The 18,607-nt window shown below is 38.2% G+C and overlaps 2 protein-coding genes across 2 annotated transcripts; both read left to right on the forward strand.

The window, feature by feature from the left end:
* Positions 1-1,408: 1,408 nt before the first annotated feature.
* LOC137958680 (ethylene-responsive transcription factor RAP2-6-like) lies at positions 1,409-3,083 on the forward strand. Its single transcript, XM_068805768.1, has 2 exons — positions 1,409-1,661; positions 2,344-3,083. The coding sequence occupies exons 1-2, from the start codon at positions 1,409-1,411 to the stop codon at positions 3,081-3,083; spliced, it is 993 nt and encodes a 330-aa protein (XP_068661869.1).
* A 6,098-nt stretch (positions 3,084-9,181) lies between these two features.
* On the forward strand, positions 9,182-17,340 carry LOC137958423 (protein LIKE COV 2). The gene is made up of 7 exons (XM_068805427.1): positions 9,182-9,435; positions 11,091-11,143; positions 11,216-11,325; positions 11,491-11,658; positions 13,168-13,265; positions 13,649-13,775; positions 17,034-17,340. The coding sequence occupies exons 1-7, from the start codon at positions 9,322-9,324 to the stop codon at positions 17,132-17,134; spliced, it is 771 nt and encodes a 256-aa protein (XP_068661528.1). The 5' UTR covers positions 9,182-9,321; the 3' UTR covers positions 17,135-17,340.
* The last annotated feature ends 1,267 nt before the right edge of the window (positions 17,341-18,607 follow it).

Consider the following 18,607-nt stretch of genomic DNA (forward strand, 5'->3'; position numbering starts at 1 on the left):
CACCACATCTGGGAGAAGAACGTGAAATGCGATCCGCAAGGTTACTGAGTTAATTTTACTGTGAGACGAGCAAGATCAAAGCCGAAGAAGAAGAAGAAGAAAAATTGGGTCAACCCAACAGAATTTAGACATTCATATGCACTTGGGCATAAATCTTGGCGACAAAGATCCATTCCCTCCGATTCACACAACAAAACAAAAAAAAAAAAAAAAAAAAAGCCAGAGCAGACGTAGAATGAAAGAATTAAAAACTCGCAAAAGTCAAATATCCCAAACGTTCACGAGAAGGATTCAATTTTCAAGCGATTAGTACACGACCGATCTTTTAAACCATGTTCCGCGACTGGATCCGATTCGAGCAAACCATTCACGCCTTCAATTTAATAATCTCAAATTTCTCCTTGTTCTAAGCTCAAACCCGTCGAATTTAGCACCATAGTACGTACGGAAGCTTTTAATTTTTTTTAATTAAATTAAGCGAAAAAAAGTACACGAGCGGCTTGCGTCCGCTTTTAGATCGCTAACCGACGTGGCAGCTTCCGTATCATGCCGGCGCCGTATGGCCCACGTGGATTTATCGCCTTGTAGGCTTTATTCATCGGAAACCATTTTCACATGATGGTGTCTTCTACCACGTGTATCTTTAGATGAAGATTCGTTTTATTATTTAAAAATTCATTTTAAATAATTTCAACCCGATTCAACTCGGTTGACCTGAGGACTCGTTCCACCCAGAGAACCGCCAAAGCCGTCGTTATTTGACTAAATTGACCATTTCAGCCATTTCCACTAATCACTCTCTGTCGACAAAAATGCATGTTCATTAATTACTAATCAGGGTATTTTAGTAAATTCGATATCATAAAAGTTGACATGGGACCAGAGTTGACTGAACCAAGCTTCAGGCGAGAGGGGGAAATACCTAACTGGACCCTTGGAAGCTACCAAGTGGGGCACCACATTGGAGAGACGGTGCCGTGCCGATGTCGGTACGAGTTTTGGAACTCAATTCGATTCCGAAACGAACACCGACACTCTCTTTATGGCCTCACACGTTTCACGGTCAAATCTCCCATGTGAAACCAAAGATGAGGAGGTCGGCGGCGTCCCCGAGCGCAAATAAAAGGCCCAGCTTGTATTGTTGGAGAGGAATTAAAAGAGGAGGGATGGTTTGCTGAGAGGCGATTGAGACCTGTAACTCTCCCTGGGTGGGGGCCACGAAATCTTACTCCGGCGACGAGTGTCTTTCATGTGCTTTAACGTGGCGAATCCAAGACGAGCTTCCGGCCAGTATTCCCCGTTTCAAGCCGGGGAAGGGGAAGGGGACGAAGATGACGGGCAGAGGACGCGAGAGGCGGTTTCATTTTCTCTCTTTTCGGGAGACGGTCGAGCGAGAGAGATGTCGGCCATGGTGTCGGCGCTGACCCATGTTGTTTCGGGTGAACGGGATATGGTTGGACCACGTTTTGATGGCACCACGAACTGTGCCTCCTCGTCTGAGGCTTCGGGCTCCTTTTCTGAGGCTTCTCCGTCTTGGAGCAGTGGCGGACTGAAGAGAACACGGGAAGAGGAAACGGGACCGATGCCTCAATCCGCTCTGAGGTATTACAGCGGAATCGGTGATTTTGGAAGTTATCAGGGAGATTCATCAGTCGAAGCAGGTGAGTTTTATCTCATCTCGTACTTCCCTTCAAGTTTGTATCTCCAAACTACTATAAAGTAACCGTTTCTTATTATTGGTATTAAAAGTTTAAACTCGAAATGATGAGATAATAACTACGTTTCAGATCGAGTTCAGACGCCTTTCTAACACGAAACGAAAGCAAACAAATTCTCTTACGTTTCTTTGAGTTTTACAGATGCTATTCTAGTCAATGATATTTGAAGTCGCACACCTTTGCTTATAAAACTTGTTTTGATCTCCTGGATCAGTTGTTTTGATACGGCTTTTCATGTTATTCGCTTCTGTTATCATGGGTTTCGTAGGAAACATCGACGAGCAATCTAGCTGTATTACTATATGTCCTTTTTTTATTTTTTTTCATTCCTCGTCAGTGGCATCCTCTTAGGTTATTCATGTCGGCCTGTATATAATATCCTTCATGTTTTTTTTTTTTTTTAATATGAATGCAGAACAAAGTTAGTCTTCCTGAACCTTCTTCATTTCCAGTTTCTTTCCTGGGTCTCTATTTTATTTGATTTCAGCTACGGCGTTCGTTCAACTTCGTTCTTATAAAAATGGATGGAGAACATGGATTTGAAACTCTCGACGTGCTAGCATGCAGGATTATATTGTATTATGCAGCACTAGATAATAACGATTATCATTTTATTTGGGTGCAGTGTCGGGAGAAGGTACGAGGATTATAGCAACTGCAGCAGCCCTGACGACAACAACAGCTGCATCAGGCAGCACGGAAGAGAACCCGAGCACATATGGAGGAGGGGGAGGAGAGAGAAGAAGAAGATATAGGGGAGTGAGACAGAGGCCGTGGGGCAAATGGGCAGCAGAGATAAGGGACCCACACAAAGCTGCTAGAGTCTGGTTAGGCACTTTTGACACAGCAGAAGCAGCCGCTAGAGCTTACGACGAGGCTGCGCTCAGATTCAGGGGAAGCAGAGCAAAACTTAACTTTCCGGAGAACGTCCCCAGCCGTCCACCGGTGCAAGTTTCTCCGACGACCCATTTACACGGTTCGACTTCCCTAACGTCCCTCTCCGCGGCTTCTCAAGTGGTGCAGCCATTTGCGGGAGCACAACCGTTTCTCCAACAGCAAAGCTCCGACATAGCTAGAGACTACGTTCATTATTCTCAGCTTCTGCAGAGCGACTATGATGTCCAGAGACAGCCCACCAACCAGATGTTGTATTCAACGTCTTCGCTCTCTTTCTCGTCGTCTACCACTCCGAGTTCTTTCTCTTCTTCGTCCTACTCGCCAGCCGCTCCTTTCCCTCTATATTTGACAGAAACACAGATGGGTTATTTCTATCCGCAGCCGAATCCTCCTCCTGGAGCAACCTCCGGCTATCCAGCTCCACCTTTCACCGATTCGAATCGTTTTCCGCCTTCGTCAACAAATTGATACGTCTATACACTCATTTTTCCTTTTCACGGATTTCCATTTTCAACACTTTTTTATTCTTTTTTTTTTTGTGATTGAAATATTTTTAGTATTTCTGAGCTTATAATACCTTATATTTCTTGATTTCATCGTTCCGAACATCAAAGTTTTTGTGGTTATTTAATTCAGAATTTCGCATCCCCTGCGTTAGTTGAAGAGATCAATAATGGCGAGCAAGACTAAGACCTTCGACCGATTTGACTTTAGAGAAGAAATCGGAGAACCAGGCGGTGATATAAATGGTAATAAGGTCGAAGAGTTAACCAGAAAAGGAAACAAAATATTTAATTTTTAAACAAATTAAAAATAAAATATTTAATTTTTCAACACATTAAAAATAAAATACATAAGGTTAGTGTGGAATGAGGTTACGTCTCACAAAAGGCTACTCCGCTCTCTTTCACAAGTGCATGACGTCATCGCTGTCCACAGTTGGAAACGTGGCCAATACTTTCCGATTCGGTCAAAAGTTGGCAGATAAGCATCGACACATCATCGTAAAGTAGATTGACGTGGAACACGTGTACTCAGTTAGTGAACTCGTATCTGGTTGCCTTGCTTCGGTGACCTGCCTTCCGCCTGCCGCGGCAATGAGAATGACCAAAGCCCGTATGTCACTTTCTCGTGTTAATCTCGTGTTAAAGCTAAAGGTCGACATAGCTGAGTGATGGATGTTCAAGTACAATTTACTTCTCTTTGTTGGCTTTTGATTATTAAATTATTTTTATGTAAAACATCTTATTATTAGCCTCATCTTTTTAAGAGTATCTTTTCTCTTTGTAACCGGTTACGTCCTCTTATGAGCGATAACTTTTTGCATTTATTGTTTAGGTTGTATTGGTCAATCTCCTGATATCAGGAATTATGGGGTATGCCACGTCCCACGTTCGAATCCCGTGAGAAGTAGTAGAGAATGGGCGGGGGTAGGTATCAGAGTGGTTCCGTCCACTCTTGTGAGCGGTGGTTTTCCGTACTTAACCGACTAGTCTTTTAGGTTGTATTAATACTTGTGTCAAATGTCTAATTGAGGAATGAGAGTGCGAAGGTCCTTCCGTTGCTAGTGTTGAAAGAGAGTAAGGGGAAGATTACTACTAAGGGTGGCTTCGAACCGAGCCGGCTTGCGAGCGACTCGAGTTTGGCTCGGTTCAATTCGTTATCTATGGAGCTTGAGCCGAGTTTGAGTACCGAAATCGGTTCGTTTACCTCAACGTGTCGAGCTCGATCGAAGCTAGGTTTGGTTTGTTGACTCGAAGTGAGTCGAATCGGTATAGGGATCGCGAGCGAGCGAGCGGGATCGAGAGCGAGGGGGGGAAAATTTTTTCCTCCCCTCGTCACTGCCGACCCCTCCCATCGGCTGTTATCGCCGCCTCTACCACCATCACAGTTATTCGCCGGCCGCCTCTGTGGCCGTCCGTTCGATTTCTTCCTCTTCTCGCCATCGCCTCTGTTTCCGTCGCCGCCGTCATCCCCGACGATAGGTCCTCCCCGGCGCCGTAGCCCCCTTTCCTCCGCGTTGTCTCGGCAGAAAACCAGAACAGGAGAAATTAGGGGAGAAATAATCTCCCCCCCCCCCCCCTCGCGCGAAGATGATCTCGCACGTGTGAGATCATAAAGTAAAAAAAAAAAAATTTCCTCTGGAAAAAATTAAATTTTTTTTTATAGAAATAAGTTTCTATAAACTATTAGTGTCTCATTTTTTTAAACATTTTTCTAATTGAAATTTTTTATTAAAAATCATATAATTTTCTAAGTAAGATTTTAGTACCAAGATGGGGTAGAAAACTGTATAAATTTTTTTTGAATAAGTTGAAGTTGTAATACTTTTAGCATGAAGCAATTTTCATTGCAATTTTGTGTTTGATATTTTATTTAATTAAAAATTTATCGATAATTATAATAATATATTAGATTGATTATTAATTTTTATTTATTTCCCTAGAAGAGACAATAAAAGGTCCATTTAACTTTCCTAAGAAAATTTTAAAATATTTCTTGTAATTTTCTAATAAGTCACTAATAGTAATAAGATTTTATTTAAAGGTTTTTTGGGAATATGTATCATAGGAAAAATATTTTTAGTTTTTCCTAGAATATAAATTTTCATCTAGGGGGGACTAATTCAAAAATTACAAAACAAGCTAGACAACAATTGGAATAAAAAATATTAATATTGGTGCATTTTAATCCATTATTAAAATTCAATCTTGAACCTCCCCTATCATTATATTTTTTAAAATTGTATGCATAATTTTTATGTATAATTTATTCAAAGCCACCCCTACGTGCGAGATCATAAACAAAGAAAAAAAAAAACTCTTTCTCCCTTCCTCATGGCTAGGGGTGGCATCGAGCCGAGTCGAGCTCGAACCTGCCTCTGTTCGAGCCGAGCCTCATCTCGAGCCTAAAATTGTTATTGAGCTCGAGCCCACCAAGTTCGAGTCGAACTTCGAGCCTCAACATATATTTAAAACTTTTCAAAAAATATATACCAAATAAAATATATATAAAATTATGCATACATTTTACATAAAATTGGACATAACCTATATATATAAAACATGTATAAGATTGGGCATACTTAAAATTAAGCATAATCTATATATATAATACCTGTATAAAATTCGACATGATCTCTATATAAAATTGGGCATAATCAACATACATAATACCTGTATGAATACACCATAAAATTATTTATACATTCCATAAAATAGTCTAAACACTCTATACACTGCATAATATTATAAATAAATTTCATATAATAATCAAACACAACAAAATTAAATGAAATATCACTATCAATTTACAATCACCCAAATAAAAACTATAAATCCATTATAAATTTACAAACTATAGTTAGTTCTCTTTATGCTAGAAAATAATATACGTCCTTGCTTGAGCAAAATCTCCACCTATGACTAAAAAAAAAAATTAGTTATTGTCGAATAAAAAAATATTCTTCCACTAGTATTTACTTAATGTCATTAAAAATATTAAAATTACCATGATGAGAAAAACATGAAAAATCATGTAGCTGGTAGCATTATCTTTACACTCTTCTTCTCAGGCTATAATCATAAAACAAAATTTTAATAAATAAAACTAAAAAATATCGTAATAAATAATTAATCAAAGAAATTCACCTTTTGATTTTTCTTTATACCGTTAAAAAACTAAAAGAGTTTACATTCCTTAAAAATCATAGATACTTTTTGGAATTATCTCTCTTAGCATTTGTGCATTTCAATTTTGGATGTTAAATTTTTTTTCAAGTCCAAACTTGAGTTTTCACTCTCCCATTTTTCTTGCAAAAAAAAAGATAAGGCAAAGAGATCAGAAAAAAATAAAAATTTTAGAGTTTATGTATGCAAAAAATTTTAAACTATATTAACTGTAAGTGAAGAAAATTATTTCATGCACTAAAAATGAACACCATTGTTTTATTGTCCATGTTTGCAAAATTTTAATTGTACAACCCCTAAGCGTTATGGCACTGGCCTCCGGGTTATTTTGATCCTCATTTCCCTTTTATTGAGGAGAGGTTAAACGTGGGAGGAGCTTCCCCTTCGTATTTACTCCTTTTCACGTTTTATAGTGTTCGATAAAGTGGAGTGAAATGGGAATCGCATATGAAAAAGTTTTCTTCGAAGGAAGGTAGAGAAGAATGAGAATAAGAAGTTAATTAGTACCAGGATGTTGGCAACTTTGGAGATGATCAGAGAGACCAGAATTAAATCTAAATGTAGTTTTTTGTATAAACAAATAACCCGTCCGGCGACAACTGCAGGAGAAGATACTCTTGCGTCGTGCTTCCTGCAGACGCGATCTTCGGAAGCTCCCGCCGTTTAATCAATATCAGATGCCGTAGCGTCTCACCCATGAGAAGTCTCCGTGGACCTCCGCCGCGGGCATCGGTCCCGGCGACGAATCCAAGACGGCCACAGTCGCTTCGAGGACAAAGACCGTTACGGCACCGATGGTGCGGCGGAGGAACTTGCCGGAATAACATTCTTCGCCACAAGGGTGTGTCCGAAATGACCTATCATCAGGAGGCTTAAGCTCGGAGTCAGAGATGTCTCCCACTGCTGACGGCGCTCGCAGGGACGATGGCCTGCGTAGTGAAAGATTTCTCGTTCTGCGCGGCTCGAAAAAAAATTTCGGGAGAGAAAAGAGACCCCCGATCCCGCCGCTCGTTAAATTAACGAGTCGGCTCGTGAGCCGACGAGACGAACCTGGTTCTGTTCGAGTTCGGCTCGTTAACCTAAACGAGCCCATTTCTGAGTTCGAATTCGGCTTGAGCTCGAAATATAACGAGCCGAACACGAGCCGCTCGCGAGCCGGCTCGGTTCGAAGCCACCCCTACTCATGGCTCTTAAAGAAATTGAAAAGATATTTTAGTAGAAATACATTTCTAGAGACTATTAGTAGTTTTTTCAATAAATGTTGGAAAGACATTTTTAGTAGAAATATAAGGACCATTAGTGCGTCATGTTTTTTCAAAATATTTTTCTAATTATAAATTCTTTTTAAAAAATCATATAATTTTCTAAGTAAGATTTTCTTGCCAAGATGGGTTAGAAAACCATATAGAAAAATTTTGAATAAGTATTTGATAGTTGATGATATAATACTTTGAGCATGAGGCAATTTTCATAGCAATTTTGTGTTTGATATTTTATGTGATTAAAAATTTATCGATAAGTATAATAATATATTAGATTAATTATTAATTTTTATTTATTTCCTTAGAAAAGGCAATAAGAGGTCTATTTAACTTTCCTAAGAAAAATTTTAAATATTTCTTGTAATTTTCTAGTAAGTTTGTAATAGTAATATGATTTTATTTAAAGGATTTATAGTTTTTATTTGGGTGATTGTAAATTGATAGGGATATTTCATTTAATTTTGTTGTGTTTGATTATTATATGGAGTTTATTTATAATGTTATGCAGTGTATAGAGTGTTTAAACTATTTTATAGAGTGTATAAACAATTTCATGGAGTATTTCTGCAAGTATTATGTATATTGATTATGCCTAATTTTAAGTAGAGGTCATGCCGAATTTTATACAAGTATTATATATATAGATTATGCTCAATTTTAAGTAGAGGTTATGCCCAATCTTATACACGTATTATATATATAAGTTATACCCAATTTTATGTAGAGGTCATGCCCAATTTTATGTAAAATATATGCATAATTTTATATACATTTTATTCGATATATATTTTTTGAAAAATTTTAAATGTATGTTGAGGCTCGAGCTCGGCTCGAACTCATTGCGCTCGAGTTCGATAACAATTTTAGCCTCGAGATGAGGTTCGGCTCAAAGCTCGGCTCGAACATAAGCAGGTTCGGGCTCGACTAGGCTCAATGCCACCCCTAATTACTACTACTCCACCATTGTTTACATGAAGGATTGGCACCAAGCCGAACCGGTTGGCAAACCGTTTGAGCTTATCTCGGCTCGATGCCACCCCTACTTACATGGTGAAAATTGAACCCTAACTTTTGTTTCCTTTATTGTCTCCTCCCTTCTTCCCTGTTCCTCTTTTTCAAATTAACATTTATACTATTATACTTAATATTACTATTTATCTATTTTTTGTCATTCAAATATAAAGAACCTAAATATAAATTGAAATAAATATAATTACCAAGGGTTAATCACGTTAACTTACATTAGATATATTAAAATTGTGTAAATAGGTAGCAAAAGAACCCTAATTTTGTCATTTGTATGAATTTTCATTTGTTTAACATAAATGTTTTTTTGGTCCTAATTTATTTTCTAAAAATATATTAATTATTTAAAATTTTAATTAACCGCTACCATTATATTTCTGGTCAATAAATTCTGAAATTATTTATAAAATGTAACTTAAATATTTATAAAAATATTTATAAATACAAATCTGGTCAAATGGCCCTAAACTTTCAACTCCTGCCCATACGGTGAAATGAAGAACATAACTGGCCTGAACTGGAATTTCGTTTATGTTAAAGCCCATTTGACTGGCGATTGTCAGACCCAAATTCCAGATTGCCAATTCGTTTCCATCCGAAAGATCCAGGGTAGTTTCCGTCATTTCTCCTTTTCGAACAAGCTGTATCTTCGTCGATACTCCCAAGTCCTCGGTCGTAACAGATCCTCGTACCTTGCCACCGCGACCCACCCTTCTTCGCGGCGTAAGAATGGCGGATGAAAAGGAATCCACCTCGATTCCGTTAAGTCAGGTTCCACCCGGCGAAGATCCCGAAGACCCCGCAAAGTCTCCGCCAAATTCTCCCAATTCTTCCACTCGTAAGGTCAGATTACTTTGAATCTCCGCCATTTTTACACCTACGTAGAGTGTTTGGATTCGATGTGTCATCGACTGATCTGCTGTTTTCGTGGTTTGCTTTGACTTTCCGTTTGATGTTTTTTTTCAATTTTGAAGTGATTCTATTATAATTTACTTGGTTCTGGGTTTTCCACTCTGTTCTGTTGCTCCTTGGTCGCGGAATGAAGGGGTCTTGGATTTGATGACCCGGTCCGTATGGTGTTTGGTTGTAATTCACATGTGTGCTCAAGACATAATTAGGTTTTCTCGGCATTATATTGGGTGTTACTGGAAAGCGATGCAAAGTCTATCCAGTTGGAAAGACTGTTGGAATTTTCTATCCAGTTGGAATTTCAAATTTACAGAGTCTTATCTTCGAACGGGTTTCTTAACGCTTTGCTAGTTTTGCTCACATCATTGGATATTTTTATCTACATTATAAGAAAATTTCCTATCGAATACTCGATACTTGGTTGATCGGAAGATAATTTACTCTGACACAATAGTTGGTCCCGCATCTGTCATGCTTTTTGGCTATATCCATTGGCTAGGAAAATATTCGTAACAGATCTATTTTAGTAGCTAATTTATCCCCATCGGTGGTTAAGATTTACGCATATGGGCTTATTCATCAAGGTGTTATTCAATTTGCATTAGCTGATACAGTTAGACATACAGCCACCATAGCATGCCAAATGTGCAGCAAAACACATAATTCTGTTGACTAACTACTTGGATACAATTTGGAGAAACTAACACACATTTTAGGGTTCAATATGTTGGGAGAGAATCAAAATATAAAAATTTCAAAAAGAATGATGGAGACTTCAATCAGTTGTTTCATATATTATCTGCCTAGGCTTATGAGAATTCTTATATCCTGGGTGAACAAAGAATGGAACTGAAGATTATAATCCCCACTCATAGGCATCAAGAAATAAGAAAGAACGGAGAAAAAAGACAAGTAGTAAAAATCAAAGAAACTTGTATAGTCATCTGAACTCAAGTTTTTTAGACTAACATTTTAAACTGTCATGTTATGTATCTGGTGGTACTCTTGTTCTGAAATAGGTGTGAAATTGTGAAGAGTCATACCTTTATCTAGGGAGTCACCCCTGACAGTGTGGATATCAACATCTTTCCACAGTTCTTTACCTCACTCATAGACATAATGTCATGGCATTACAGTAAGTTCATCTTTTGGGGCTTCATTGCCCAAAAAAAAAGCAACTCTACACTGCTTCTGATAGTTATGTTTTTTTATATTTTAGAATTTGATTGGATACCAGTATGATATTTTTTAGGTTTAAGTATGTTGGTGCTTCGTGTTTGGTAATAAAATTTATACTTGGTTGGTTGACCTAGAATTCCATTTGGAGAAATGCATTGCCAAGAAAGAAACAATTACATGAGGCCATAACTTTTGGTCACACCCTACTACTAGTTGTGAAGAATCTCAATTTAACAGACCATATATCAAACATTTCTATGCATTGATTATTTCAACATTTGTATGTGCTTTGGTATCTGGTCATGCTAGGGATTGCCTCCTGATTGATAATAACCACATGCTTGCTGATTGCAGTAAATAGATATCAATGTCATTCTCGATCTGACAGCCTTTTCTCTTTGAATTACCAGGCTTGTTATGTTGTCCTCCAGAGTTGGGTCTCAAAGAAGTTCATGACTGGATGGTAAGAGAACTAATTATAGCTCAAGAATTGCAGTGCTTACATTTCTAACTATACCTCTAAATCAAATTGCAGTGTTGTTCTTTTCCCAGTGGCCATTACTTTTTTTATCACTTGGTGGTTTGTTCAGTTTGTTGACAGCTTCTTCAGTCCTCTCTATGAAAGGCTTGGAATTAATATATTTGGTAACATTCTAAACTCTTGTAAAAATATTCTTGTCATGTTATTTGAGAAAAAAATAAAAGAAAATTTAATTTTATGTTTTGAAATCAGAAATTTAGTGATTGATTCATTATATTACCTATTTTGTTGGAGTGATGGTGTGCTGAAGGAACCTTCTTCATTTGCAGGTCTTGGATTTGTCACGTCTTTAATATTTGTCTTTTTAGTTGGTGTGTTTGTCTCATCATGGATGGGTGCAACAATATTCTGGCTTGGTGAATGGTTTATAAAGCGAATGCCCTTTGTAAGGCACATTTATTCAGCTTCAAAGCAAATCAGTGCCGCTATTAGTCCAGGTACCTTTTTTGTATCCTCTATCTTGGTGATGTTCTTCATGAAAACTGTTTAAAACATTAGCAAGGCGAGAAATACTGTAATAACGGCAACATGATACATTGTCAGGTATTATTGAAGTGACACAATTTCCGTGGGGAAATGGGCATTTTGTGTTTTGTTTAGACTAGGTTATCATCTTTCAATTTCTTTTGCTCTAGTTTTTTCCTATTTTCTGTTGCCTACTAGTCCCATGTCACTTGCTGTATTAGTTGTTGTGTAACTTCCTGGAAAACTTCCCTGATAGTCCCACAGAATCAAAATGTTGAAATATATTTGATATCATGTGTATGAGAAAACTTTTTGTTTCTTCTATGGCGATATTCTATTTAAATAATTCATTCAAATTACCTTGTGCATTGATTTGATTGATTAATTCTTTGGAAAAGGTTATAAATATGTTATAATTTAATAAATCTATAATTTCTGTTTATACTGAAAGTTCAGTAATCAGAGTGAAACTTTGAATATTGAGCTCCGCCTGTCCCTGGTGGGGTTTAGTCAATGATTCAGGTTCTTAATCAACTTTTTCCCTTCACATAACAAAAAGGATGACAGTGGTGCGGCGTGGTTTCTCAAAACTGCAAGGAATTTGATTTGAGAATTTTTCCTGCGTTGTTTTGTGCGTACAGCTCCAGCAGAGCACCCAAGTAGCTTTCTCTTCCTCACTGTCCACTTTCTTTTGATTGTGAAGCCTAGATATAAGAAAAAGAGTGTTGGTGTGCCATGTGGCCTTCACAATTATGCAACAACTTTTTTCTTTTTTAATTTATTCTCTTTTGAACTTTCCACTAAAATTACACGTCATATATTGTCTTCGTTTGGTTAAGTTTGAAGCCTTTAGAATCCTTAAGCCTGACAGTATTTCCAATTACATATTTAAGCCATCTCTATATTCTTCTACTAACTCTATGACACCTGCAGAAAACATATTGCTAGGGGTTCTCGCTTGAATATAGGCTGTAAGTTGTTAAAGAAAGGTGCAAAAAGATAAGGCTTAATGCTGCTTAAATGGTGTAAGCCCACAGTAACAGGAACACACTTGATCCCCAAGCTTATTGTCTGCACACTTGTCATAGTGGTCTGACATGTCCTTAGTTATACTAAGATATCCTTTCTGAACATGCTTTCTGATTACTCTCTACCAAAGCCAAATGTCTATCTATTCTATTCTTTTCTTTTCTTTCTTTAGACCAATGAAGGCCAAGTGTAGGTCTTGCTTCTTCTCCTAATAGTACTTAAATTGATCAGACTAAAGCACACTTTCAGGTCTACAACTCGGTGTCTCTTGCAGCGGTTACTATACTTGATTTATAGATTTTTCCTGTACCATATGTTGTAATCATTTGGATTAGTTTGTGTTCTCAATGGTTGTAAGAAACCGCCTCCCACTTGCTTGGCAAAGCATTCAGTTAGTTTATGGTCCTTACTGAATGGAGATAAATCTAATCACCTGCTTTTTTTCCTCACAGACCAAAATACCACAGCTTTTAAGGAAGTTGCAATAATTCGTCATCCACGCGTTGGTGAATATGCTTTTGGTTTCATTACATCATCTGTGGTCCTTCAGGTGTGCATACTTCTCCATTGATGTTTGGTGAAGTATAAAACTTACTTTTAAGTCATTAACTTTCTTTTGTGTTTCCTATCTTGATTTTATGTATGCTTTAGTTAAATATTGTCACGCTTTCTGCCCTCTCAGTGTTCTTTATCTCATTTGAAAAGCAGTACTTGAGTTTGTGCTTGTGTGTTTGTGTGTGTATGTGTGTATGTATATATATGTGATGCTTTGACCTGCCTTTGACATGCTCAAGCCTTTAAAAACGTTGGACCATTAAATATGGGTATATTGTTCTTAGCTTATCTAATCTTATTCTGCTCGGATATCTAGGTATTTTGTCTGAATATGAATTCCATGTGCCTTTGGCTGACAACTCTTATTGCTTATTACAGACTGATAGTGGGGATGAGGAACTATGTAGTGTTTATGTCCCCACAAACCATCTATATATTGGTGATATTTTTCTTGTCAACTCTAAAGAAATCATAAGGCCCAATTTATCTATCAGGGAGGGCATTGGTATGTTCTCTTTTTCTCTTTGATCCACTACTTATTGTTTATGCTTTGGTCACCTCTTTTGCACATAGGCTGCTGAAATCTCAATTATCCGATAGTCATCAATGATGTTGAGAAATTCATATGTTTATTTATTAGGAATCTAGGTTTTGGGTAGGTTCATTCCTATTAGTGATGGAGAACATCAGAAAATCAACAATTAATTACAAGAGGGAGCTTACCCCTCTTAAAACATCAGGAGAGGGAGAATGTGAAAAAGCAAGAGAAGAGCAAACAGAGGGGGAAAACACTTAGCAATAAGGCAACCATCCACAAAAATGGCATGATGATCTCCTTCATCTTTATCTAAAGAGGGATCTCACTATCCGTCTATGAAGGATATGTAGCCATGAATTGCACAAACAGAGATCAATGTTATTGTAAAAATTGGTTTTGGGTTTGTCCCAAAATGACTAGCTTAGTTTGGAAACCTCTTCCTAAGTAATAAGCATGGGGATTTTCTTATACTGGATCCATGTGGCACTATTCTAGCTCTCTTCCTCATGTGTGGTCCTTCTTTTGGCTCCTACATGCAGATAACTTTGGGTGGAGGCCCACATATGAGCATTTGTTCTGATACTATGTTAAAAGGTTGGGTGCATATCCATCCCAAAATTTGATTTTCGAATGGAAGATCTATCCCAAAATGACTAGCCAAAGTTAGGAATCCTTTTTTCAAGTAATAAACCCACGATTTTTCTAATCCTGTATCCATGTGGGACTATACTAACAGTCATGAATCTTTTCAAAGATGAGGAGGCAACATCACGGGAGATAGACAACATGGGAAAACGAATAACTGACTGATTTAGAATCTCATTCTACTACCATGTCACTGGTGGAAAAGGATGCTGAGCTCAGCCACAAGAAAGTCAGTAACAGCAAGATATCTCGCATAGTTACAAGAGTGGTACTGACCAATGCTTTCTTCAAAGGTCACATCAAAATTTCATAGCTGAAGGCCCTATTTATGCTTTTAATTGTGTTCTCTTCTACCCCTTTCATTTTGGAATGCTGACATCCTGAAGATAACAAGGTTATATATGAACCTGTTGAAAGAGCCTCACGAAAAAAGAATACCATTCAATAGCCCTAATTCTTTTTGCCACATATGCTGATGACAAGAGGAGGGAAAGAAGTAATTTATCTGGCTGGGGAAGTGTGGATTGAAGACGAGTTAGGCAACTTGCTTGGTAGGGGGACCAGTTGGGTTGGGAGAGGCAATTGGTGATGAATAAGACGCCAGGTGGGTTAATAGGAATTGGGAAATCAGACAATTGAGGATGGTTATTTACATAGGAGTCGTCCTTGTTCAGAAATAAATTTCCAAAGATGGTCATAATTCAAAGAATTGACCAAAATAAAAGAGTTACAACTTATGAAGTAGAAACAAATTGGAGAAAAAGAGAAGTTTTCTGGTATATGGAAGTGTTGTAGAGTCCAGAAATTAGAATCATGACTGTTGATTTTTCCCGTTCTTTATCAATTGGAGTCTTTCTAAGTATGCACTCCAATTACAATCATATCCTTCGTTTACAACTTAAACTAGATCTAAACTAGACCACCCATAAGTAATCTGACCAAATTAGCCCTTATAATGGAAAACTACCTTACTTACACTTCTACTAGTGCATAACTATTTTTTTGAATAATCAATGAGTACATAACTCGACAAGAATATCTCAAAGAATGGTGAAAAGGTCTTTAAGGTTTTTTTTTTTTTTTTTTTGTTCCTGGGTGCATCCGAAGTAGATAGTTGTCATTTGCAAACTACTAGATAGGGAGATCAATTATTAGGCTTGAAGCTGTGGGGCAAAGTTGACTGGTTTGTTTCTGTGAGAAATAAGAACAAGTTTCCAACAATGTTAAATAGTGGGGAAAATTAAATGACCAAGTCTGAGACCTTCAGAGGTTTAGAAAAAAGAAAAACATGCATGCAATTGATTAGCAAGGATGGAGAAAGAGGCTAAACAAAGTCACCTTCAGAGCCAACTCCGTCACACGAGCCCAAAACTGATCTTGCGTAAGTGAAACCAAGAAAACCCAAGCTGATCCACTTGAGAGCCTTTTCAATATCTAACTTGATAGCAGCCCAGTCCTAGTTTCTTTTCCAATAAAGAGTGACAGGTTTGTATACTATAAGAGCAAATCTATAATTTGTCTTTTCTTTGAGAAGGTGCTTTGACGAGGATGAATATCTGTGGAGAGGGTGAATGGTTTGTGCCAACATGCTTCTTCACTGTCAACTAATATTTAACTTGATAAGATTTGTTGGCTTGAAGTCTATTTGGGAGTCTCAATAATCTCTTTGTAGGAATGTAGCCATTGAAAGACCCATGACATTTCCAGAGATACTATTCTCAAAAATTCATTGCATAGCCTAGGAATATTTTTCTTAATGAAATCCTAACTTGCTTAGTGCGCCACCCCCTCCACTCAAAAAAAAAAAAAAACTGCGGATCTGGGTTTAAAAAAGCAAGAATGGTTTTCTCACTCTCTTCATGCAAGGAAGCTTCAAGGGCCACAGCAGTGGCATCAAGTTGTTTATATATATATATATTAAAGAAAGGCGAATTTTTCTTCCAAAGCCCAAAGGAAACTAGAACAGATTAAGTGGAGGGGTCCGCTTACAATGGGGATTGGAGCTACTCCCCCTCCTTAGCTAGAGAATTAGCCAACTGATTGGCTGATCTTAGTATGTTGCTCCAATAATAAGTAAAACTGGAAGTTATGTCCATAATTTCATGATAAGCGTGGAAATGACTGGTAGGAAGTTCAACACCCTTAGAGCACCAACTTGTCATTGCGCTGGAATTGTCTTCAACCCAAAAGTTGTCCTCCAATTGAATCCTTGAAGATAAGCATGCCATGATGAAGGCTTTGGATCTCAGCAGTCATGGAATTGGAGATGCCAAGGGGACCTGCTTAAAGTAGCAATGGTAATACCTTCATGAGTTCTGAAGACACCACTATTTCAGAACATCACCAACCATGACTGGAAAATTGGATGCCATTCGACTTGCAAGGTTTGGGGTTTCAATATATCTTGTGAATATGTATCTCTTCAGTTTAGATTATTTGATTTGTTCCATTAGAGCTGTTATAAGAGAGAAGGGGAAGGAAATGTTATAACAAACGGTAAAATTAGAACTGGAATCTTACCCATTCAGAGCAGATCATTTCAGAATTTCTTCTGATGTATCTTTTGTTTCTATATTTCAGAAATAATCGTTTCTGGGGGAATGACAATGCCACAGTCAATTTCTCCATTGGAAGCGATAACTCGTCAGAGTGATCGGACACGTTTGAATAGAATAATATAGAGGAGAGAAGCTGGGAAGAGGTATCTCTAGATAAATTACTGACATTTGGGTTAAATGTTTCTGTTTTGTCCCGTGATTAGTTATTTAGTAACAGAGCCTCATTCTATTTGGTAATTGATTCCATTAGTAGTCCTTCCGTGCGCATTGTGTATGTTACCTCAAATGTATTTTTCATATAGAAATATGATTGCACACGTTCCTCAAAAGTGTCAAACGTCGCGTTATATGTTCCTTGATCCGTGACTGAATCCCTGAACCACTTTCCGGAAAAATGAAGTTGATTTACTTCATTATTTTACATTTCATCCTACTAAATTTTGTTTGTATTAAATTGATCTGCTCTATGCGAAAGCCACCTACTCAATTGAAGACGTCCAAGAATCCCACATCAGATACGACGCTATGGACCACGCCTCCGTCTCTTACATCTGGCGGCCAAATGGGTGCTCCGGCGATAGCAGTCCCAGTTTAGCCGGTGCAAGAGGATGGCCCGAGAAGAGACGCAGGATGACTGCCAGGTAATGTTTTGGATCCCAGATTGCAACTCAAGAAGGAAAATGAAGAGCCCCCCAAAGGAGAATTGGAGAGAAGGTGAATGATGAGAGATTGAGCCGAGAGGGCTCTACACCATGTCAATGTTGTAAACCTCAGATTAGAGCAAATCATGGCCTGGTACTGACAGCAATCAAGAAGTCCAAGGTGTAGACAACCATGTTTCTGTCTTATGTTATGCCAGCATGGTGAAGAAGAGGGGCGTCTCTCTTCTTTCTTTCCTTGTGTGTATCCATCGTAGATTGCTTTCTTCTGTGGATGAATAATCAAGTAAGACTATCTAGTATTTAACCTCCGCACCTCCACAAAAGCCAATAATCTGAAAAACCTGGAACAGAATTAGAGATTTCCGAGAACATTCATGTTTTTCATTATATTTTCTCAAGGAAAGAAAAAGATATAAAATTTACGTTTCAAAATAGGCTATGAAGAAGATAAGTTTACATTATATAGTAACAACAAACAAAATGAAATACAGACGTGTCTGTCCACCAGTCTCCGCTTTCCCTCCCCAGTTTTCTCGACAAAAGGAACCCATCTCTCTCTTCCTTGATATCCCCACCCCCACCATGACATCCATCGTTGTCATCATCTCGTCGCAGCAATTGTAAACCGATCCCACCAGACGCAGCTGATCCTCGAGGTACTGCAGAAGGATCCACCCGTCGAAAGTCGTCCCACTCGCCGCCTCGCCGTCTTCGCAGCGGCGGTGCCGGCGGGACTCAGGGATCAGTCGGAGGAAGAGACCTGCGAGCGAGATGGAAAGGCAGAAAAGGCAGAAGAGAGGGAGCAGAAAGGGTGAACAGACGGCCAGAAGAATCAGTTTGCGTCGACGGCCCATGGACTCGTCTTTCCCTTCCCCCCTCCCCCCTCCCTCCCGTGATGATTAAATCAAATTATCAAACGCCCACATTGTGGCTT

This window comes from Aristolochia californica, unplaced genomic scaffold (assembly GCF_029961685.1).
Source record: "Aristolochia californica isolate CCGP_79_NKW_82.1479 unplaced genomic scaffold, dmAriCali1.0.hap1 SCAF_3, whole genome shotgun sequence".
In the NCBI taxonomy this organism is placed as follows: domain Eukaryota; kingdom Viridiplantae; phylum Streptophyta; class Magnoliopsida; order Piperales; family Aristolochiaceae; genus Aristolochia; species Aristolochia californica.

Excerpts from the sequence above, each read along its gene's own strand:
- LOC137958680 (XM_068805768.1), top strand. The coding sequence starts at position 1,409 with ATGGTGTCGGCGCTGACCCATGTTGTTTCGGGTGAACGGGATATGGTT. Across the intron at positions 1,662-2,343 it reads AGATTCATCAGTCGAAGCAG|TGTCGGGAGAAGGTACGAGG; the intron begins GTGAGTTTTATC and ends ATTTGGGTGCAG.
- LOC137958423 (XM_068805427.1), top strand. The coding sequence starts at position 9,322 with ATGGCGGATGAAAAGGAATCCACCTCGATTCCGTTAAGTCAGGTTCCA. Across the intron at positions 11,144-11,215 it reads AAGAAGTTCATGACTGGATG|TGTTGTTCTTTTCCCAGTGG; the intron begins GTAAGAGAACTA and ends ATCAAATTGCAG. Across the intron at positions 13,266-13,648 it reads CATCATCTGTGGTCCTTCAG|ACTGATAGTGGGGATGAGGA; the intron begins GTGTGCATACTT and ends TGCTTATTACAG.